Below are 23,538 nucleotides of genomic sequence, written 5' to 3' on the forward strand. Positions count from 1 at the left end.
AGGTGAAGTGGGTACTGGATTTACTCATTCCATTTCTGACAACTTGGACCTTCAGCCCTGCAATCCCTTTTGGTTTCAGCCAGTAATTCAGAAGACCCTCCCTCTGATTGTTGTGTGCAAATTCCCTACATTCCTTAACTGCCAATTAGACTTATTAGTTGTTGAAAAAGACAGCATTGGCAAACTGTAAGTAATGATTTCAAAACTGGTAAATTAAATGGGTAAATTGGTTTATTACTAGGTACAGTGAAAAACTTTGTTTTGCATGCCATCAATACAGATCATTTCATCACAGAGAAAGTGCAGTGCAGAAAGACAACAATGTGCAAAGCCATCATAAGGTAGATTGTGAGGTCAAGAGTACATCTTATTGTACAAGGGGACCATTGAATAGTCTTATACCAGTAGGATAGAAGCTGTTCTTGAGGCTGGTGGTACATGCTTTCAGGCTTTTGTATCTTCTGCCCAATGGGAGGGGGGAGAAGAGAGAACGTCTGAGGTGAGTGAGATCTTTGATAATGCTGGCTGCTTTACCGAGGCAGCAAGAAATGTAGACAGAGGCTATGGAGGGGGGGCTGGTTTTCGTGATGTGCTGAGCTGCGTCCGCAACTTACTGCATTTCTTGTGGTCTCAGGCAGAGCAGTTGCCATACCAAGCCGTGATGCATTTGGATAGGATGTTTTCTATGGTGCATCTATAAAACTTGGATAGGGTCAATGGGGACATGCCTCAGAACTTGAAGCTCTCAATCCTCTCGACTTCAGCGCTGTTGATATAACTGGAGCATGTGCACCATCCCCCTTCCTGTAGTCAATGACCTGCTATTTTGTTTTGCTGGGAGTGAGGGAAAAGCTGTTGTCATGACACCATGTCACTGGGCTCTCTATCTCCTTTCTTTACACCGACTCATCGTTATTTGAGATTTGGCCCACTACGGTGGTGTCACCTGCAAACTTGTAGATGGAGTTAGAGCAGAATCTGGCCACGACTGTAATGATATTTCCATCACTTTTCTGTATTTAGCTAATTCCCCTGTGAAACCACTAAGACATTTTTATGGTGTCTTTAACAAACCAAACCTTCCCCAGGGCACTTTGCAGTTGAGGACAAGAGTGAATACTCAACCAAATGTTTAACAGAGACACAAGAGACTGCAGATGCTGGACTCTGGAGCAACAAAGTGTTGGAGGAGCTCAGTGGGTCAGGCAGAATCCGTGGAGGGAAATGGACAGTTGACGTTTCAGTTCGAGACCCTTCATCTGGACTGGACTGAGTTCCTCCTGCAGTTTTTTTGTTGCTCCAAAGTTTAACTGGGTGGGCTACAGTCAAAGGTTGAGTTTAAGGACTGTCTTAGAGTAGCGGGCACACTACTAATACACTTCAAAAACTGAGTAATGCATGATACCAGTGACACAGGCAACAAGACACTACCTTAGTCGAGGCTTGGCTTCATATTGGAGACATAAGAGACAACAGATGCTGGAATCTGGACCAGGAGCAGGGTCCTGATGCAGGGTTTCGACCCGAAACATCAACATTCCTTTCCTCCCACAGATGCTGCTTGACCTGCTGAGTTCTTCCAGCAGATTGTTTGTTGCTTGGCTTCGTATTCTGGTCTTAGTCTTAGGGCATGTTAGGCTATTTGATCATGGTTGGAGAAAATGCAACCCTCAGCCAAATTTGAGCATATCTTTATAGAACACACACACCACACAGCCACTGCAAACAGATTATTTCTCTTTTCCAAAAGAGGTACGTGCTTTGCTTCCACCAATGCTCTGGCAAATATTTGTTTGTTCAGCACAATTCAAATAATTTAAGATCACAGTTACTTAGGTGGCAAAACAACATTAAAACAGGCTTTTCTTGAGAATCTGCATACCAAACGACAGAAATTCATACTACTAAAAGTAATGAAAACAGAAAATGCTGGACACACCCAGCAGGTGAGCTGGTATCTGGTTAATGACCGTCAGAAATGCAGGATAATATACAGTCCCTGTTAAAATAAACAAATACTCATAATAGTGCCTCGAGTGCCTGCTTTAGGCAGTCCAGGCTGCAAAAATATTTAGGAGGGGCAGGGATCACTACTCCCTGGTAAACCATGAGTTTTGTGTGAGATCTGATGTCTAGCTCTTCTATTACAACTTTTTATTCCTCAATCGTCCAAAGACTGTACTGATGGTGCTGAATGTCTTTATGCCTTCACTGAGAGGTGGCTCCCAAAATACAAAAAGTGGTCCACATTTTCCAGGGTCTTGTGGAGAACTTGTTGGGGGGGGGGGCAGTATGGTGTACTGGGCAGAGGTTGGTAGAGGACTTCTGTCTTGCAAATGTTGAACCAAGGCCTGTCCTCTCATTTGCTTCCGGAAGTGAGTCCACAACAACCTGCAACAAGATGCTGGAGGAACTCAGCAGGCAGGCAGCATCCGTGGAGAAAAGCAGGCGGTCAACGTTTCGAGTCAGGACCCTTCTTCAGGACTGAAGATAGGAAAAGGGGAAGCCCAGTATATAGGAGGGAAAAGCAGAGCAGTGATAGGTGGACAAAAGAGGGGAGGTGGGGTGGGCACAAGGTGGTGATAGGTAGATGCAGGTAAAAGATAGTGATAGGCAGGTGCAGGGGAGGAGGGGAGAGCCGATCTACCGGGGGATGGGTCAAAGGTATGGAGGCAGGTGGTACAGGGGGAGGGGAGGAGAGGGAAAGGAGAGAGAATAAAATGGCAAGGAGAGGGCTGCCGGAAACGGTGGTGGAGGCTGATACGATAAGGTCTTTCAAGAGACTGTTAGATAGGTATATGGAGCTGAGTAAAATAGAGGGCTATGGGTAAGCCTAGTAATTTCTAGGGTAGGGACACGTTCGGTACAGCTTTGTGGGCCGAAGGGCCTGAATTGTGCTGTAATTGGTCTATGTTCTATGTTCCAAAAAAAATGAGATATAGGTTGGGAAAAAGAAGAAAAGGCAGGTGGGGGAGCAGGTTGAACATAGACGTGTACATCAAATTCTCCGACTTTAAGTAAGCCAACCGCCCCCCACTTGCCTTTTCTTCCTTTTCCCAGCCCATCTCTCTTTAGTCTCCTCGCCATTTTCTTTCTCTCTGCTTTCTCTCCTCCCCTCTCCCCATGCTGCCTGCCTCCATACCTTTGACCCATCCCCCGGTGGATCTGCTCTCCCCTCCTCCCCCGCACCTGCCCATCACTATCTCTTAACTGCATCTATCCATCACCACCTTGTGCCCACCCCGCCTCCCCTCTTCTGTCCACCTATCACTGCTCTGGTTTTCCCTCCTATATATCGGGCTTCCCCTTTTCCTATTTTCAGTCCTGAAGAAGGGTCCTGACCCGAAACGTTGACCGCCTCCTTTTCTCCACGGATGCTGCCTGGCTTGCTGAGTTCCTCCAGCATCTTGCTGTTTTTTCATCTAGATTCCAGCATCTGCAGTCCTTTGTTTCTCAACAATAATCTGCAGCTTGGCCTACAACGATGAACAAATACATGCATTGTTCACATATTGCAGCTCAACTACAGGGGATCACTGCACCCTGACTCTGAATAATGTTCCCTTCTGTGACATCTTATCAAAGTCCAAGTCCCCAAGTCAACTGGTTCACCCTGATGTAACCTGCTAGCTTCAAAATCAAAGGGTCATTGACCTGAAATGTTAATTCTGTTTCTCTTCCCACACACGTGGCATGACTTGCTAAGTATTTACAGCATTTTCCGCTTTTATTTTAAAAAAAAGCATATCTGTCAAACGTGGTTTCCCTTTCATAAATCTATTGTTGATTCTGACCAATCCTATTATTGGTTCTTGAACCAACTGGCAAAACCTTAATTACCACTACAGTTTAGCAACACTATGACCACTCTGATCACTTTGCACTAGAATAGACTTTGTTTTTTTGTTCTAATTGTGTTTTTATTCTTGTAAAAATTGTGTTTAATTTATGTTTAATTTACATTTTTCTTGTGAATGCTGCTTATATGCTGCAATGTGCCTGTGATGCTGCTGCAAGTAGGTTTTTATTTCCCCTGTGCATACATGTACTTGTGCATATGACAATAAACTCGACTTTGACTATTATTATTTCCCTAGTGCTCTGTTACCATTTCTTATAACATATTTCAACATATTCCCTACTATTGATGTTAAGTTGACAAGGCTCTAATTCCCCAATTTCTTTCTCCCTCCTATCTTAAACAGTGGGATTTAGTTTGCATCCTTTCAGTCGGTGGGAACTATTCTAGCATCTATGGAATTTTGGAAGATCACAATCACGATCTCCATAGTCTAGTGATTGGGCCTCAGCTGTTCACTAGCTATATCAGCTACTTGGCTGAGGGGGCAAAATGTCGTATTTCTGAGTCTGCTAATGATTCTAAACTTGGCAGCATGGGAGTATGGAGGAGGGTATAAAGCGGCTTCAGGGAAATATGAATAAGATGAACAACTGGGCACGAACATAACGTAGGAAAATGTGAAGTCATTCACTTTGGTGAACATAACAGAAAAGTACAGTCAGATAATTCAGCACCTTCGCCACTTTGGTGGTGCCGGACTAGCAGATTTTATGGACTATTGGATGTTCTGTTAATATCCAAACACACTTTCATTTATTTTACAATAGGATAAATTTTTCAGTAAACCTGATGAATTTAAAGGGAATGGGAAACAGAGCCTGGTGAGTTTCAGTCTGCAAGTTACAGCATTTCAGGCTCCGGTTGCAAACCTACCCATGTTCCCAACCCAGTGTTTTCCTGAACTGATCCACATTCCAGACCCCAGCCCTGGCCACACACAGACCCCTGCCTCTAGTTGCACACCCCACTTGCACTTTGACGGTGGAAAGGATGAACAGCTTCAAGTTCCTGGGTGTCAACATCTCGAAGGACCTACCCTGGGCCCAACACATTGATGCAATCATGAAGAAGGCATGCCAGTGGCTCTACTTCGTTAGGAGTTTGAGGAGATTCAGTATATCACCCAAGACTCTTGCAAATTTCTGTAGATGCATGGTGGAGAGCATTCTGGTTGCATCACAGCCTGGTATGGATGCTCCAATGCACAGGATCGCAAAAGGCTGCAGGGAGTTGTAGATTCAGCCAGCTCCATCACGGGCACAACCCTCCCCACCATCAAGGACATCTTCAGGAGGCAATGCTTCAAGAAGGCGGCATATATCACTAAGGACCGTCACCATCCGGCACATGCCTCCTTTTCATTACCACCATCAGGGAGGAGGTACAGGAGCCTGAAGACCCACACTCAGTGTTTCGGGAACAGCTTCTTTCCCTCCGCCGTCAGATTTCTGAATGGTCCATGACCATGAACACTGCCTCGTTATTCCTTTCACTTTTGCACTATTTATTTATTTAATATATGGTAATTTTATCTTTGACTTATATTACATGAAATTTGTTGTTTTTGTGGCAGCAGTACAGTGCAGTGATAATAATCCTGATCTCGACCTAATGAGTGAGCCAGATGCCAAATCGTCTGGAATTCTGAACAATCAAATACTGGATTATCAGAGGTTTACTCTATTTGTTGTATGGTGAGAAATTGGATAGTGTTGGGGTTCAAAGGAAACTGGGTGTGTTTGTATATGTCACTGAAGGCCAACATGCAAGTGCAGCAGGCAGTTAGGAGGCCAGTTGAATGTTAGCCTTGATAGTGAAAAGGTTCGGTTATAGGAGAATGGAAGACTTATAGAGTCATGGAGTACGGAAGCAGGCCCTTCTGCCCAACTGGTTCATGCTGACCCAAATGCCCATCTAAGCTAGTCCCATTTGCCCGTATTTGGCCCATATCCCTCTAGGTCTTTCCGATCCATGTACCCATCCAAGTTCCTTTTAAATGTTGTTAATGTACCTGCCTCAACCACTTCCTCTGGCAGCTCATTCCACATATGGACCACCCTCTGGGTGAAAAGATGCCCATTAGGTTCCTATTAAATCTCTCCTCTCTCTCACTTTAAACCTATGTCCTCTAATTCTTGAGTCCCCAGCCCTGGGGAAAAGACCGTGTGCGTTCACCCTATCTATGACCCACATGATTTTATACACCCCTATAAGATCACCCCTGATTTTCCTATGCTCCAATGAATAAAGTGCCAACCTGCTCAACCCCTCTCCAATATTCAGCCTCTCGAGTCCCGGCAACATCCTTGTAAATCTCTTTTGGAGTCTTTGCAGCTTATTGGCATCTTTCCTATTGAAGGGTGACCACAACAGAACACAATACTCCAAATGTGGCATCACCAATGTCTTGTACAATTGCAACATAACATCCAAACTTCTATACTCTATGTCTTACTGCAAATAGTATGAAGCCTTGGTGAGACTACACGCGAGGTATTGTGTACAGTTTAGTTCTCCTTACCCATAAAAGTCTGTACTTGCCAGTAAAGATTCACTGGACAGGTTCCAGGGATGGGGGGGGTGCAGCATGAGCAGAGAGTGGGGAGACTAGGACTGTATGCTCTAGAGTTTAGAAGAATGAGAGGTGATCTCATCAAAACTTACACAAAAGGTTAGAGCATTTGACAGGCTAGATGCAGATGAGATCTCTTTATTAGTCACATGTACATCGAAACACACAGTGAAATACATCTTTTGCGTAGTGATTTGGGGGGCAGTCCGCAAGTGTCGCCACGCTTCTGGCGCCAACATAGCATGCCCACAACTTCCTAACCTGTACGTCTTTGGAATGTGGGAGGAAACTGGAGCACCCGGAGGAAACCCACACAGACACGGGGAGAATGTACAAACTCCTCACAGACAGTGGCCGGATTGGAACACGGGTCACTGGCGTTGTAAAGCATTATGCTAATCACTATGCTACCAAGGATGTTTCCCTTGACCGAGAAATCTAGGACTTAGGGTGCACAATTTCAGAATGAAGGCTAGGCTGTTTAAATCTGAGATGATGAAAAATTACTACACTAAGAAGATGGTGAACCTTTGGTGTTCTCTATCCCAGTGAGCTGTAGGTGCTCAGTCACTGAGTTCATTCATTACAGAGATCCATAGATTGGAAAATGAGGAGGAGAGAAATCATACATGGTCTGATAGGGGAACTCCAATGCACAGGAATGCAAGAGACCACAAAGAGTAGTTGACAACCAATTCCATCATGGTATTGGTATTGGTATTGGTTTATTATTGTCACTTGTACTGAGGTACAGTGAAAAGCTTGTCTTACAAACCAATCGTACAGGCCAATTCATTACACAGTGCAGTTACATTGAGTTAGTACAGAGTGCATTGATGTCGTACAGGTAAAATCAATAACAGTACAGAGTAAAGTGTCACAGCTACAGAGAAAGTACAGTGCAATAAGGTGCAAGGTCACAATAAGGTAGATCGTGAGGTCATAGTCCATCTCATCGTATAAGGGAACCATTCAATAGTCTTATCACAGTGGGGTAGAAGCTATCCTTAAGTCTGGTGGTACATGCCCTCAGTCTCCTGTATCTTCTACCTGATGGAAGAGGAGAAAAAAGAGAATGTCCCGGGCGGATGGGGTCTTTGATTATGCTGGCTGCTTCACCAAGACAATGAGAGGTAAAGACAGAGTCCATGGAGGGGAGGCTGGTGTCCCTGATGCACTAGGCTGTGTCCACAACTCTCTGCAGTTTCTTGCGGTCCTGGGCAGAGCAGTTGCCATACCAAGCCGTGATACATCCAGATAGGATGCTTTCTATGGTGCATCGGTAAAAGTTGGTGAGAGTCAAAGGGGACAAACCAAATTTCTTTAGCCTCCTGAGGAAGTAGAGGCGCTGGTGAGCTTTCTTGGCTGCGGCGTCTACGTGATTTGACCAGGACAGGCTATTAGTGATGTTCATTCCCAGGAACTTGAAGCTCTCAACCCTCTCGACCTCAGCACCGTTGATGTAGACAGGTGCATGTACACCGCCCCCTTTCCTGAAGTCAATGACCAGCTCTTTTGTTTTGTTCTGACATTGAGGGAAAGGTTGTTGTCATGACACCATTCCACTAAGCTCTCTATCTCCTTCCTGTACTCCGACTCATTGCTGTTTGGGATACGGCCTACAACGGTGGTATCATCTGCAAACTTGTAGATGGAGTTAGAGCAGAATCTGGCCACACAGTCATGAGTGTATAGGGAGTAGAGGGCTGAGGGCACAGCCTTGTGGGGCACCAGTGTTAAGAACAACTCTCCCCAACCTCAAGGACATCCACAAGTGGTGATGTCTCAGGAAGGCAACATTCATCATTAAGGACCCCCACCATCCAAGCCACGTCCTCTTCTCAATGCTGCCATCAGGCAGGAGGTACAGGAGCACGAAGACCCACACCTCAAGGTTCAACAACAGCTTCTACCTCACTGCCATCAGGTTCTTGAACTGATCTGAAAAAAACCCTAATGCTACCTCAGACTATATTTCCCTCAACTTGCACAAATGTTTTTTTTGTTGTTTATTGTGTGTTATGCATAATTAATGTTTATTTAAGTTTATGTAATTTATGTTTGAAATGTACTGTACTGCAAAAAGCTAATTTTCATGGCATTTATACCCTGGGTATGCGTGCCCATGACAATAAATGAGCTTGAACTTGACCTTGGTGAATGGCAGAACAGGTTCAAAGAGGGTGATGGCTTATCCCTGCTTCTTATGTTCTCTCTTTGCTCCAATCTCCAGCACTCTCTTCACCAATCTCTCTCACACTCACTCTATCTACCAATTCTCTCTCTCTCTCCCCCATCTTTCTCACTCATCACCAACCTGTCCGCCCTCAGTCAATTCATTCCTCGTCCTCCTCCCTGCAAATCACCAGCTGCGTCAACTTGAAGATGAAACTCCCAAGTCATGCTGACATCTGCTCTCTGCCTGTCCCTTTAAGAGCGGGACCTTTTTTTGTCTGCTGAGTCATCCTGGAGCCAGGCGCCGCGGGAGTCTCACTCTCGCGATCTTTGGTCTGACTATAAATAAGAGGAGGGGGGCGAGGCAGCGGGGTATTGGCTGCCGGAGCAAGTGGTGGTCGGTTTGTACGGTCCCCTGCAAGCGCTGATCTAAGGTTGTGTATCCTGCTTTGCTGTTTATTTTTTACGTTTTGCATTTTTTAAAACAAGTCAGTTATGTTGGTTTGCATTTGTCGTAATATTTGCACGATTTTTTTATTGATGTGATTGCCCTTGAACGTCCTGCCGCGGTTGTTTTGGTGCATTGTATCCTCGTTCAAATGGAGTCGTGACAAAGGGCATACCACGTGTGCCGTTAATCTTCTGCTAAAGAATTATTTTTGACTTTACGTTGGCTGGTTTGCTGGCAATTCTAACAAAAGTAGGGTAGCTGGGTTCTAATATTTAGAACCTGAGCCTGTGTACTTCAAGAATTCATTCACTGCAGATCTTGTAACAACTTTAATCCGTAACCTATTCAAGTGTATCTATCGCATTGAAGTGTCATTGTGTTTCTAGCTGGGTCTGAATTCCCTACTTACCTTGCAACACTTAATTATTGCTAAATTGTATCGGATCAAGTACTTCGGGGATAAGTTTTGCTCTTCGAGCCCGGCCCTTGCTGGATGCTTGTCTAACTTCATGAGGCATAGTGTAACCCTTGTGTTAGGTTGGACTTCGTTTTATGGAGCGTTGGAGGCTTAATCTCTGGCGTGTTCTCGGAATGATGGACTTCAGTTGGTAGTGTACACAAGTCAAGGAAATCTATTCTATCCCAGTGGATTTATGACTCCCATGCACTTTAGCACCCACCTCTTCAAAGTCACTCAGTAGTGTTTGTGTGAGGGGTGGAAATTTGCCCTTTTTGCAATTGTCAACAAGTAATCTTCCTCCATAGGAACTGCACCCATAAAATCAATACTAATCCATAATCTGAATTTAGGTATGAACAGCTATAGATGTATCTAGCTGCAATCTACCATGGGAAATTTAAATGGTAATGACCTCTGATTAGTAAAGGCAAGTTGTTCCTTTTAACATAACAGTTTTTTGGCTTAATTACAAGGAAATGAAGCTTTTGAATTCTGCCCTTTCTCAACTGCATGGCATTACTGGTACCCCTGTCTGGATTTGCATGACAATTGCCTAACCTGAAGGTTTGGTCTGCATCCAGCAATTGATTTTGTTTTGACTCTAGCAGCTGTAGCTTCCTCCCCAGAGATTTTTAAATTGGTATTCCTTATTGCTACTGATGGGTTAATTATGGAACTTTTTATCTAAAGGAGTGCCAAGATTTAAATCTGTTTTCATAAATTTGTGGTTATGTTGAAACCTGAACTGGAAACTGTTTAACTGAACCTAGCATGACTCTCCCAGTTTTCAATCTTCATGTTAAATGTGGTGACAAGCCAAGTTCTAGTGTTGATGGGATATAATTAGTTTTTGCTTATCAATTTGTATATCTAAATAACTCACTGCCTTTTACAAAGCTTGTAAATGGCAGTTAACCTCAATGTGTATATTATACAGCTTCCAGTACACTTCCCTTCTGGCAAGGGTCATACTCAACTTGTGTTGATACTCAACAGTTGATTTGATGTATGCCCCTTGGTTGTGATTAAACAAAACTGGGAATTGATGCAGGTAATATTCTGCATAAACAAAAGTGCTAGTCCAACTTCAGATCCTGACTGCAGATGTTGCAAAATTAGTATTGGATGTTGTGACTCAACCTGAGTTTTGGCCCCAGCTTTCTGGAATGTTCTTATTCCAGCTACAATACAAACAAGTGCAAGTCCAAGGTGTCACTTGAAACAGTCCATAGTGTAATTCAAAAGTTGCTTTTAATTTGTCTTAATATTGGCCTCTATTTTTGTACAGCACCTGTTCAAGATGGCAGCAGGAAATGCTAAAATTGGTCATCCTGCACCTGATTTCACAGCCAAGGCTGTGATGCCTAATGGGGAATTCAAGGATTTGACTCTGTCCAGTTACAAAGGTAAGGTAGTTTAAGGTTTCTTCCTTTCATAAACCTTAAATGTTCTACTATTTGGTTCAAAATTTCCAGTTTTGCCTTGTCTATACTTTGCAGTGAGCATGGACTTGTCAAACTGCAGTTTAAATCCAGTCATGCTATTAACTGCTCTTGCTGCTTTAACAAGATTTTGGGCAGTTTGTGTTGGTGTGGGTCACAGTGAGGTGAAGATTACTCAACTATTCTCAGTTCTTTGAACAGGATAGCACTTAGTCAATGCTCCAATGCACTTCCTACTTTTTTTCCTTGCCCTTGCTGAGCATCCAATTGAAAACCCTCAATAGCAAAGCTGATGGATTAGTTGGTAAAGTTGTCACACTGGTGTTTTTCAATGAAATCTCAGACTATGATTGCTAATGTAGCACAGATCCTGGCCATGGGACCTGACTATCAGGATTTGCTAGCCCAAAAAACATCTGCTCGGGTTGGATCCTTGTAGGTTTTTCTCTATTACTGTGGCAGTGTATGCTCTATACAAGTAGAGCACTTCCTGAATTTGTAATCGATAAGGAACATGGGAATGAGGGGCAGCTGTGAGTTGGACTGATGGCTGAAGGGAGTGGCCCAGGGGCTGAGTGCTCAGGAAAATGCCAGCAAAGTCTTCAAACTTGTTAAATAAGTAGCTGCCTAAGCTGAAGCATTTAGTCCTTTGGCTAAAAGTAACTTCTTGGGATGCAGTGATTTCTGTTGGTACAGTTAATGTTGTAGAGTTGCACAGAATGAAGGGTTCTTTGACCCAACTTGTCCAAGTTGTCTCCCTGAGCTAGTCCTATTTCCTTGCATATCCCTCTAAACCTTTTCCTATCCATGTACCCCTTGGTCTTTTAAATGTTGTAATTGTATCTGCTTCTGAAATTTCCTCTGGCAGCTCATTCTATATCCACCATGCTTTATGGAAAAACTTGCTTTAAATTTCCCCTTGCCTTAAACCTATGCCCTCCAGTTTTGGACTCTTGTACCCTGAGGGTGGGTGGAACTGAAACAATATCTTGCCTATGCCCCTCAACTTCATAAAGGTTTATAAAGTCACCCTTGGTTGCCTTTGCTCCAGGAAAATGGTCCCAGCCTATATTCCCTTGTAACTCAAGCCCTCAGTCCTCAGCAGTATCCTTGTGAATCTTTTCTGCATCCTCTAGCTTAATCACATCTTTCCTATAGTATGGTAATCAGAAAAGCACCCAGTATTCTGGGTGAGGTCTCATCAACAGCTTGTATAGCTGTAACATGATGCCTCCAGCTCCTGTGCTCAATGCACCATCCTATAAAGGTAAGCATGCCATATTTCTTGACCACCTTATCTACCTGTGTTACCACTATGTAGTTGTACCTTTGGGTCTCTGTTCTACAACACTCCCCAGAGCCCTGTCATTCACTATATCCTGCCCTGGCTTAAGCTCCCAAAATGATTCACTTCACACATCAGTTAAATTCCATCTGCCATTCTTGGTCCACTTCCCCAGTTGATCTAGATCCTGTTGGTAACCTTGGACAACCCTGACTGTCCATCAAAATTGATGGACAATCTGCAAACTTGCTAATCATACCACCTACATTCTCATCCAAATCAATATTATAAAACAGGAGACCCATATGCTGTTAGTCAAGGTCTGCAATCTGGCAAAAATCTACCCTTCACTATAACCCTCCCAACTCTTTCCAAGCCAATTTTGTATCCAATTGGCTTGTTCAACGTGGATTCCATGTGATTGACACTCCTGGACCAGCTTGCTTGTACATGTTGTCAAAAGCAATGCTGAAGACCACGTAGACGACATCTACCGCCCTGCCCTTGGTCCCTTGCTCACCTCTTCAAAGAAAAATGTTTTTGAAGAGGTGATTGAGGGCAGAGTGATGTTGACTAGCAGGGCTTTTGGCAAGGTCTAGCATGGTAAGATGGTCCAGAAGGTTGGATCACATGGGATCTAGGGTGAGCTAGCCAGTGGATACAAAATAAGCTTGGTGGTTTCCTTGAATCATAAGATTTCCCATGCACAAGCCTTGCTGACAATGTCTAAAACAGCTTATTTGACATGCATGATCAAAAAATGCTGGTCCAGATGGTCTCAACCAAAACATCAACTGTCCATTTCCCTCAGCAGATGCTGCCTGGCCTGCTGAGTTCCTCCAGCACTTTGTTTTTGACATCTGCTGTCTTGTCTCCATGCATGACAGAATCATTTGTGATAGTCTCTTGTTTTGCAAAAAGTGAAATCTGTTTAAAGGAAGCTACTTCCTCTGGCAGGAAGTTGTTTCACTATTTGAAGACAGATGTGCACTTTGAAGCAGGCTGCTGGTCCATTAAATCTGCCAATTGAGCACCCATTACACTAATCATTTATTCTCTCCATTTCACCTTGTTTTTCCTTGTTTCTACCACTTGTATAGATTCTGGAGGCAATTGACCTATCAACCTGCAATCTGGGATATGGGAGGCAACTAGAGCATCTGAGGAAACTCTAAGATTATGCTGACTTGACACAGATGTCAGAGGTGGGGATTAACACCTAATCACTGGTTCAGTGACTACTGCTCCCTGGAAGCCTTTGCTTAACCAGAACTGGAAAGAGTTAAGATGCAGAACACCTTTTGGGGCCCAGGGACAAGTCAAGCAATGAGGATGCTGGGTGACATTGATTGTAGAGCTTCATTGCCAATGGGACACAACTGAGGTTGGGTATCAGGTTTGCTGATTCACATGTTTGGGGGTTTTCATGAGCAGACCTCTGGAGGCTGGACATGGTGGAGCAAATAGAAAGTGGAACTAGTTGGATCTTGTTTTTAGGCCAGACCTGACCAGCACCATGCCCCATTAAGGGCATGCATCCACAAACTAACAAGAAAGGTAGCAGGTTGATTGTTTAATTGGAGCTCTCAGATGAAGATTGAGTAGAATGGATGCCAATAATGCATTAGGGAAACAACTTGCTTGAGGATTTTGGCTGAGGCAGGGGTGGCACCAAATCAGATTTAATGACCAGTGCAGATCATGACATCATTGTGGGCAGCCTGCTTCTGTATGACTTGCCAAGGATGTGTGGAGTTGGTTAAGAAACTGCTTGATCAAGGACTGAGTTTGGGGAAAACATCTGCATGTGTGCTGATATTGACTAAGTGCTCAATTTGGAGGTGGATAGCTGTGGAAACATCCAGTGCAGACATTTTCATGCTACATTTTGCAATGAAGTAAAGGTGATGGAAAGTAATGGTGACAGATTTTTCTCCACTAGGTCAGTTTACATATGGTAAAAGAAACTATTGCTGGTGATGCAGCCTATAGCTGAGGAGTTGAGAATTAAATGTAGTTTCACTCAATGTAGAGGTTAAAAACTATCATCAGATTTATTAAATGTGAAAGTTGTTTTGGGGCTACAGTACAATGTGGACATAAAATTACTAAATTACAGGAATAGTGTCTGAAATTCACATCTCATAACATGCAGTTGGCCTGAATTCCCAAGGCCATCTCAGTTGTTGCAAAGTATTCAGTGCTTCCACAATCCAGTTTAACTCTCCAATCTCTGCCCTTTATGATAGCTAGTAAACTATTATTAAAATAGTCTTTGGGGGGGGGGGTGTAGTGGAAGAGGAGAGTCTTGGCATCAAAGTGCTTGGGTTGGCCAACATAGGAAGTAACATTTGAGTTTTAGAAAATCTTGGGTTCATAGTTTCATTGAACCAGTAGTGACATTTCAGTCATACAGCATGGAGCCACTGTGGCCCACATCCACTGACCAGTAGACACCATCCACATTAATCCCATCTTCCAGTACTTGGCTGCAGCCTTCAATGCCTAGGTGATTCAAGTACTCATTTTTGATAGAATGACAATCTAATGAATTGTGCCAAAATGATCTCATTTGTTCCTGGACATCTGGTACAATCCCAAATTGTTCTTTAGCAATGTAACTCATCTAATTGCATGTAATTTTAGATCCTTTGCATGTACAAGGCAAACTCATCCCTTGAATGGGATGATTTTTCTCCAACTCGTCTGTTTTTCTTCTGGACTTCAGTCTTTCTATCAGTGACCAGTGGGTAGAGGGATCATGTTTAATGCTAACTACCTCTTGATTCCAGGAAAGTACATTGTGGTGTTTTTCTATCCACTGGATTTCACCTTTGTCTGCCCTACTGAGATCATTGCATTCAGTGACAGAGCAGATGAGTTTCGCAAGATCAACTGTGAAGTTATTGGTGCCTCCACAGATTCCCATTTCAGTCACTTAGCCTGGTAAGGCTTCCTCCATTTTGATGTATTTGAGTGTAAGCAGGAACTTTGGGCTACCTTTGCCTTGTTTAACATTGGAAAATGGCTTGTATGAAATGCTGGAACTTGATCCCACTTCTTGCCCCAGGTTTTCCAATTGTGGGTGTTATGCACCAACAATAGAAACATGATGAGCTATGTGTAAGTGTTAAAATCTATTTATTAACTAGTAATAAGAAATAAAAACATTAGATATTAAACATTGATCCCAAAATAAACCTGAAGTGTGTGTGGCAAGTTCCCAAACCCCAAGTCTAGGATCAGTTCTAAGTTCAGTTCAGCAAATGGTAAAGTAGAATGAGCAAGGGCTTCTGAAACCACAATGTAGAGAATATAGGAGTTTACAAAATCCACAAGTTCCATGATGGAACCCATATGACACCTCAATCACCAAAGAACTGTTGCTTTGTTCTGAAGTATCTGCCACACTGAGGGCACTTGATAGGTGGCTGCCCAGATACCTGCTTTCCAGTACAGGTTAATGACAGACTCCAGATTGCTCCAAATCCATATGGATTTGTATAGTGACCCTCAACAATAGTCTGTCACTTAGACATAACAGCAGTCTGTTACCAACTCTCCCTCTGCAATTGCCAGCACTTCCAGTTGCAGTTGTTTTTGTCACTTGCAGTAGTCGGATAAAACCCCACACACCACTATTCAGGCATCTTAAAGGGACACTCAAGTAGCAATGAGCTCCTAACATGGGTAAAGGTGCTCCTGACTCTCAAATTAAACTTCCTAAAGCCAAACCAGAAACAAGTTTGTTGGCTTTCTAGTTCAGAGTTGAACTCTTGCCCCATGATGTGACTATTTTGAGTGACTGGGTAGTACAGCTGGAGCTGTGGGTTTCCCCAGGTGCTCCAGTTTCCTCCCACTGCACCAAAGATGTGCAGGTTGGTAGGTTAATTGATGCAAGAATTGCACCTAGTTAAGTAGTTTGAATCTGCAGGGGATTTGATGGGCATATAGGGAGAATAAAATGAGTTGGGGTAGGATTAGTGCAAGAATGGTACTTCCTCAGGCTCTGGGCTGAAGGGGCCAAGTTTTCAGCTGCAGCTGACTAGTTTACTTGAGTCAAGTTGATTTAATCAGTGACAAGCTGTTTACACAAATAGCCACTCTACTGGTTTAACTTGTTCCAGTAAGAATGTTATCTATAACTTGCAAAATGAAAACCATTCTGCATGCAGACAATCTTATTCTAGGAAACTTGGGGGGGAAATGGTGTATTTATAACTTGGATACTCACATTTCATTGCCATCAAATTTTCAAAGCTATTGTTTTAAATGTGTATTTTCAGGATCAACACTCCTCGTAAACAAGGTGGTCTTGGCCACATGAAAGTTCCACTGGTTGCTGACTTGACACATTCCATCTCCAAAGACTATGGTGTCCTAAAGGAAGATGAAGGAATATCTTACAGGTCAGTGTAAAAAAAAAACTTGGATAGAATCCATGGCCTTGACTCCACCCCTGCTGTATGCATTGATTCAGCAACATGAGATTAGGTCTTGAGCTGAGCCTCTAGCCACCTGCATGGGTGACTGTAAACTGCATACAATGCTTGTGAAATGACTGGTTTATATGTACCAAACTTTGCTTTGCATGCCATCTGTAGATTTCATCACTAGTAATTGAGGCAGTACAGGGGAAAACCATAATGCAGAATAGTGTTCCAGGTACAGTACAGGCAGACAGAAGATGCAAGGCCATAAGGTAGATTGACATTAGTCCATCTTGTGCAACAGGACTGTTCATAATCTTAAGACTATTCCATATTTCCATACAGTATTCAATTTGGCCCATTGAGGTTATTGCCAGCTCAGTAATCCCACTCTGTTACCTACTCTGTACACTGCCATCAACTCTCAGATTCTACTCCTCTATGGTCTACAGTGATCAGTTAACCTACTAACCAGCATGTCTTCCTCTCATGGGAGGAAACTAAATCTGTAACCAAGCATCAATTTACATTATTTCCAAAGTTCTCAAACACCCAGATTCTACCAATCATGGCCACTAAATTGCCTTTAGTGGCCACTAACCTATTAGCCCACAGGTTTTTGGCATGAGGAAGTGGGTGTACCCAGAAATTATCTGAGTGCAAACTGTACACAGCAGTCAGGATTGAACCCCTGACTGGTCAATCTGGTCTTGTCTCAAACTATAGAATTGGGTTTGTGTTCAACCAGATGTTTCAACTTGCTGTTCAACTTAATTTGGCTTCCTACCATCATTCCCTGTATCCACTGGACTTTAATACATGTTTCTCTTTGTATTAGAGGTCTATTTATTATTGATGACAAAGGAATCCTGCGTCAGATCACAATCAATGATCTTCCAGTTGGTCGATCTGTGGATGAGACACTTAGGCTGGTGCAAGCCTTCCAATTCACTGACAAACATGGAGAAGGTAATACAATGCTGCTGGGGTGGATTAACAATGTAATTTTACTTCAGGGGCTTCTCAGGTTATGAATAACCTGACCTGTAGAAATCTGCCTTCATGCAAATTCTCCCATGCATTATTCAAGTTAGTAATGTTTCTGGTATTCATTAATGACTAGATAATGTATATTCCATTAGTTATGGGTAGGGTTGGGGTGATTATTCAATGGAAAAGAATTGTAGCAAATGTATGTTGAGCAATACAATATGGATTACTGTAGAGAAATCTACTTGCTAACTTGAAACAGAACCCTTGCATAACCTGGGAACAGCCTGTTTGCTGTCACTTTGCCTCCAACTTGTTTTGACCTGTAGCTTCTCTGCAGTGCCAGCTTTTAGCTAGTTCATGTTACCCTAAAGCTCAATTGCTGAGCAAACTTTAGCTCTTAAAAACCATTTAAACCTATTTGGGCATTTTAATTAGATTATCTGCCTTCAAGTCTGTTCAAAATGCCACTGCATTATCCCAGCCTTTAACATGGTGATCTCAAAGACTTCAACATCACCAATATATGTCCTTAGATCTAGATGGCCACCAGGAGTTCCTGGAAATGCAGATAGTAACCTGTCAAATGACTGTTAGTCCAGTGTTCATCCTGAACAAATACCAAGCACATTGTGTATTGTATGAAACTAACATCCACTTTCTCTCCCAGTTTGCCCTGCAGGATGGAAGCCTGGTAGTGATACCATCAAGCCTGATGTGGAGGGCAGCAAAAAGTTCTTTGAGAAACAGGCCTAGGCTCCCACATTTTGGATCAGATCTGAGCACTGAATGTTATTTTGTTAATGTAAAGATTATCTCACAGGATCACTGGTATTTGTCCATCTGTGCTGCAAGTAGCAAGGTCCAGTCAAACTCTTGTAAATGTTTTTTTACTGTGCCAGAATAAAACAAGATTGAAAGTTGATTTGTATGCAGTTTTACTTGAGACCAAGCTGCTGGCATTCACTGCCTGAAAGATGGAAGGAAATCATGCCTAGCTAGTAAGCTTCTGTTCAAGTGGTTTTCCATTGGTAATTCCATTAAATAGATTAATGTATTGGTTTATTATTGTCACTTGTACCAAAGTACAGTGGAACACTTGTACTACCTCAATGTAACTGCACTGTGTAATGAATTGACTTGTACAATCAGTATGTAAGACAAGTAAAAACAATAACAGTACAGACAAGTGTCACAGCTACAGAGTGCAGTGCAGGTAGACAGTAAGGTGCAAGGTCACAAGGTAGATCATGGGGTCAGTCCATCTCATCAGGACTCTGCCTTGGGTGCTCCAGAGGGTCAGGCTTCCAATCCAGAGGACTCTGCTGGTCGGGCCTCATGCCAGGTCAGACCCTGGGACTCAGCCTTGTGTTGGGTTGGGCCTCAGTCAATCTCCTTGGGTCAGGACTTGGCTCCTGTGGGTTGGGCTTATCAGGCCAGGTCTTATGACTCCATCACTGGGATGGAACATTGTTTCTTGGGTCAGGACTCTGTTGGGCTTTGGGACTCGGGTTGGGCTGGTCCTCAGGACTATGAATTGCTGTGAAATGTGATCAATAAATCTGCATATGTGGACCTCCGATTTTTAATTTGGCTCTAGACTTCATGATTTTGTGAACACTGTTGCAAGGGTAACCCTGCTCTTGGTCTCCTTCCTGAGACCAACCCTATAAGGGTAGTTATGAAGAGCACTTGTCAATGTGCCTAATCATTCCTAGAATTTCAGGTTTGACAGTGACACCAATATACACCAGTTTCTCTACAATGACTGTTGGTGGTTGACTTGTGAAATATTTTCCATGTTGCAACCATTTGTCAAGCTGTTAGCATTGCACTTGTAACTCTGCAATGGCAGTACCTTCCTTAATTGATCATGGCTACCTTGGGCTAATTTAGCAACAGCAAGATTTCTTCCCATTTGTCACCGTCAAACCTGAAATGGTCATCTAATGATTAAGTGCTGTTGATAACCCAATGTGAGCTGGCAGTTTCCTGGTTTCCCATTTCTAATAATGCCACATAATTACTTGGGTTTTCCACCTGCTCCTGTTGGGTTGGTCAATTCTGAAACTCAACTACCATGCTCATCATCAGTATCAATAGTGAGTAACTCCATGAATGGGCAATGACACTCCCCAAGCAGGAGTGCTGTTGTCAGAGACATCAGCTGAAGCAATCCTGGCTTGGAAATGTTACTGCTCTCTCACTTGGTCCAAATCAGGAACTCCGTTGCAGTGGTTCAAAGTGATGGCTCAAATTTCTTAAAGGAAATAGGAACAAGTTTTAAAAACTGGCCTTCCAGATCCCTGAAAAATTAAAATTAACTTCCTTTTCCCAATCACCTGTTTTTCAAGAATTGTCATACTACAAATTAGACTGAATTACTAGTTATTTCTTGAGTATTTAATTCTTAGGCTTGCTTCTGCACTGTGGCTTGTTTTTCCTGCATTAAGTAATACATATCTAAAATACTTGCAACTGGTGTAGTGCCCTGGCATTTCAAATAAAGGTACAGGACCAATACAAGTCAGAGCTCAATAAGTGAAAGCAGCTCTGGAACTGCTGCACTAAGTATTATGTTGGCTACTTGGTGCAATTTGCTGCAACATGTTACCATGGTTACAAATATTGCATAATTTTTGAGCATGTGGGTTTTTTGGTGTAGCAAGTTACTTTAAGTTTTGAAACTAGTGTCAAGGAGTCTGCAAGGCCAAACACTTGTACATAGTTGGCCTGACTTGTGCACCCTGGAAATATAAACACTAAGAAAGATGAACTCTATCACAATCTACCTCATTGTGGCCCTTACACCCTATTATCCAGTTGTGCTGCACTCTTTTCCTGCAAATGTATCACTTCTGCATTCGGTTACTGCTTTTCCCTCAATGTGCTTATGTTTTAAAATGACCTGTATGGATGACATGCAAAACAGTTTTCACTGTTCTTTGGCACATATGACAATAAACCAATTACTTCCAAAACAGCTAATTCTCACCCAGACCTAGTCTGTGTCCCTGGCCTAGAACATATGGTTTGAGGGGTGGTGTTGTGGTATTAATACAAAAGAACAGATCATTCAGACCCTTGAGTGCCCCACTATATGATCATAGCTGATCTATGGAGTAATCAACTCTGTTGTGCCAGTTCCCCATACTCAATTCCTCACTCATTTAAATTTATCTCCACCTTGACTATATGTAATGATCTGGCCTCTGCCACATTGAGGTTAGGGAATTTTAGAGATTCATCATCCATTGAGAGAGGAAATTTCTGTGTACTCTTGTTTTAAATAACCAGCCCCTTATTTTGTAGCTATGTCCATGTTTGTGTCTCTCCCACAAGTGAAAACATCTCAGCATCTACCCTGCCAAGCCCCCTTAGGGTCTTAAGATATCTTTTAGTCACGTACATCAAAACACATGAAATACATCTTTTACATAGTGTTCCGGGGGCAGCCTGCAAGTGTTGCCATGCTTCTGGTGCCAACATAGCATACCCACAACTTCCTAACCTGTATGTCTTTGGAATGTGGGAGGAAACTGGAGCACCTGGAAGAAACCCATGCAGACATAAAGAGAATGTACAAACTCCTTACAGTGGCTGGAATTGAACCTGGGTCACTGGCACTGCTACCCTACCATGCCTGCCCTAAACACAGGCACAAACTGTCTAGCCTCTCTTGATTGGGCAACCCCTTCATTCCCAAGAATTATCCTGGTGATTATCCTTTGGACTGCCTCTAAAGCTACCAAACTGGATGCAGGACTCTGGGTGTGGCCTCACCAATGCCCTGTGCAACTGTACCAAAGCCTTCCCATTCTTAAACTCCAATCCATTTGCAAAAAAAGACCAACATACTGCTTGCCTTCTTGACTACTTGCACCTGCCTGCTAACCACTTGTGTTTCATGCAGTAGAACACCCAGGCCCTGCTGAACTTTGCTCATTTTCTACCTCTCTCCATTCAGATAATCTAGCTTTTGATTCATGTTACCAAAGTGCACGACCTCACACTTCCCCACATTAACTTCTGTTTGCCGGGTTTGCACCCAGTCACTATATCTATCTATATCCCGTTGCAGAGTCAATGTCCTCGTCACATGCCCTTCCACCCATTTTTGTATCATCAGCAAACTGTATTCAAAGTCAAATTTGAGTTTATTGTCATCTGCACAAGTCCATGTGTGCACAGGTGCAATGAGATACTTACTTGCAGCAACATCACAGGCACATAGCCTCATATAAGCAGCATTCACAAGTAAAAGATAAACATACACACAATTTTTACAAGAACACAATTAGAACAAAAAGAAAACAAAGTCCATTTTTGTTCAAAGTGGTCTTAGTGTTGCTAAACTGTAGTGATTAGGGTTGTGATGGTTGGTTCAAGAACCAAATGGTTGAAGGGAAGTAACTGCTCCTGAACCTGGTGGTGTGGGACTTCAGGCTTCTGTACCTCCTGCCTGATGGTAGCCGCAAGATCCATTGCCTCCTTTAGTTCTTTAATGTAAATAGTAAATAATTAAGGATCAAGAACTAATCCCTGGGATACTCCACTAGTTACATCCCTCCAGCCTGAAAAGGACCCTTTTATTCCAACTCTCTGTTTCCTATTTTACAGCCATTTTTCAACCCATGCAACTAATTTTTCAACTAATGCACTTCCTCCAATACATGGGCTTTTAATTTATGCACCAGCCTCTTATGTGGCACCTTGTCAAATGTCTTTTGGAAATCCAAACACAGCACATCAACAGGATCCCCTCTAACAACATCATCAAAGAATTTGAGCAAATTTGAAAAACGCGAGTTAGTTTCATAACTACGTTTGAATATATTCAGATTTCTTAAATTATTAGTTATTTCCTCTTTGACTTCTGACTCCAGCACCTTCCCAACAATAGACGTTAAACTGACTGGCCTATAGTTCCCCTTCTTCTGAATTCCTCCCTTTTTGAACAAGGGACTCACATTGGCTGTTTTTCAATCTTCTGCCACCCGGACAGAATTTAGCAAGTTTTCAAACATTTCAACCAAAGGGTCCACTATCTCTGCAGCCACTTCCTTTAAACCCCTTGGGTGTGGGCCACTGTGTCCCAGTGATTTGTCTGCTTTAGCCCATGACTTTTTCTAATTCTTTATCCATTGTTATTGGGATCTTTACAAGTTGCTCCATGTTATTTGAAATCAGCCCATCTGTTATCTCGGGGATATTTGCAGAGTCCTCCATGGTGAAGTCTGGTGGAAAAAAACTGATTTAACGTAAGCTCTGTTCTTTACTTCCTGTTATTAATTCACCAGCATTGTTTTCTAGAGTTCACAGATCAACCTTAGCTGCCCCCTTCCTGTTTACATATCCGTAGAAACTCTTACTGTTTGTTTTGATATAACAGGCACGTTTCTCTCAAAATCAATTTTCTCCTTTCTTTTGAGCTTTTTAGTCTTTTGCTGCTGAATCCCAAAAATATTTTCAGTGCTCTGGTCTACCACCAGCCCTTGACACTTTGTTTGCCCTACTAATTTTAATTTAACTTTATCCCTCACCTCCTTTATTAACCACAGATTGTAGCTCTTTCTCAGGGACTCCCTCTTTCTAATTAGGATAAGTTCCTGCTGAATGCTATGGACCAGCTGTTTGAATATCTGCCACTGTTCATCTACTGATCTGTTTATTAGTTATTTTCCAGGTCCACTGTAGTCATTAAGCTGGAGAGAGTGCAAAGAAGATTTACAAGAATGTTGCCAGGACAGACATGATAGAGGTATACAAAATATTAAGAGGAATAGATAGAGTAGACAGCCAGCGCCTCTTTCCCAGGGCACCAATGCTCAATACAAGAGGGCATGGCTTTAAAGTAATGGGTGGGAGGTT

General features: G+C 42.8%; 1 protein-coding gene across 1 annotated transcript; it reads left to right on the top strand.

Annotated features, from left to right (window-relative positions):
* Positions 1-8,896: 8,896 nt before the first annotated feature.
* On the top strand, positions 8,897-18,592 carry LOC127584927 (peroxiredoxin-1-like). Its single transcript, XM_052041946.1, has 6 exons — positions 8,897-9,043; positions 10,809-10,926; positions 15,040-15,193; positions 16,534-16,656; positions 17,516-17,646; positions 18,338-18,592. Exons 2-6 carry the CDS (start codon positions 10,821-10,823, stop codon positions 18,421-18,423), a joined length of 600 nt encoding a protein of 199 aa, XP_051897906.1. The 5' UTR covers positions 8,897-9,043; positions 10,809-10,820; the 3' UTR covers positions 18,424-18,592.
* Positions 18,593-23,538: the final 4,946 nt, after the last annotated feature.

Source organism: Pristis pectinata, chromosome 31, assembly GCF_009764475.1.
Source record: "Pristis pectinata isolate sPriPec2 chromosome 31, sPriPec2.1.pri, whole genome shotgun sequence".
NCBI lineage: Eukaryota > Metazoa > Chordata > Chondrichthyes > Rhinopristiformes > Pristidae > Pristis > Pristis pectinata.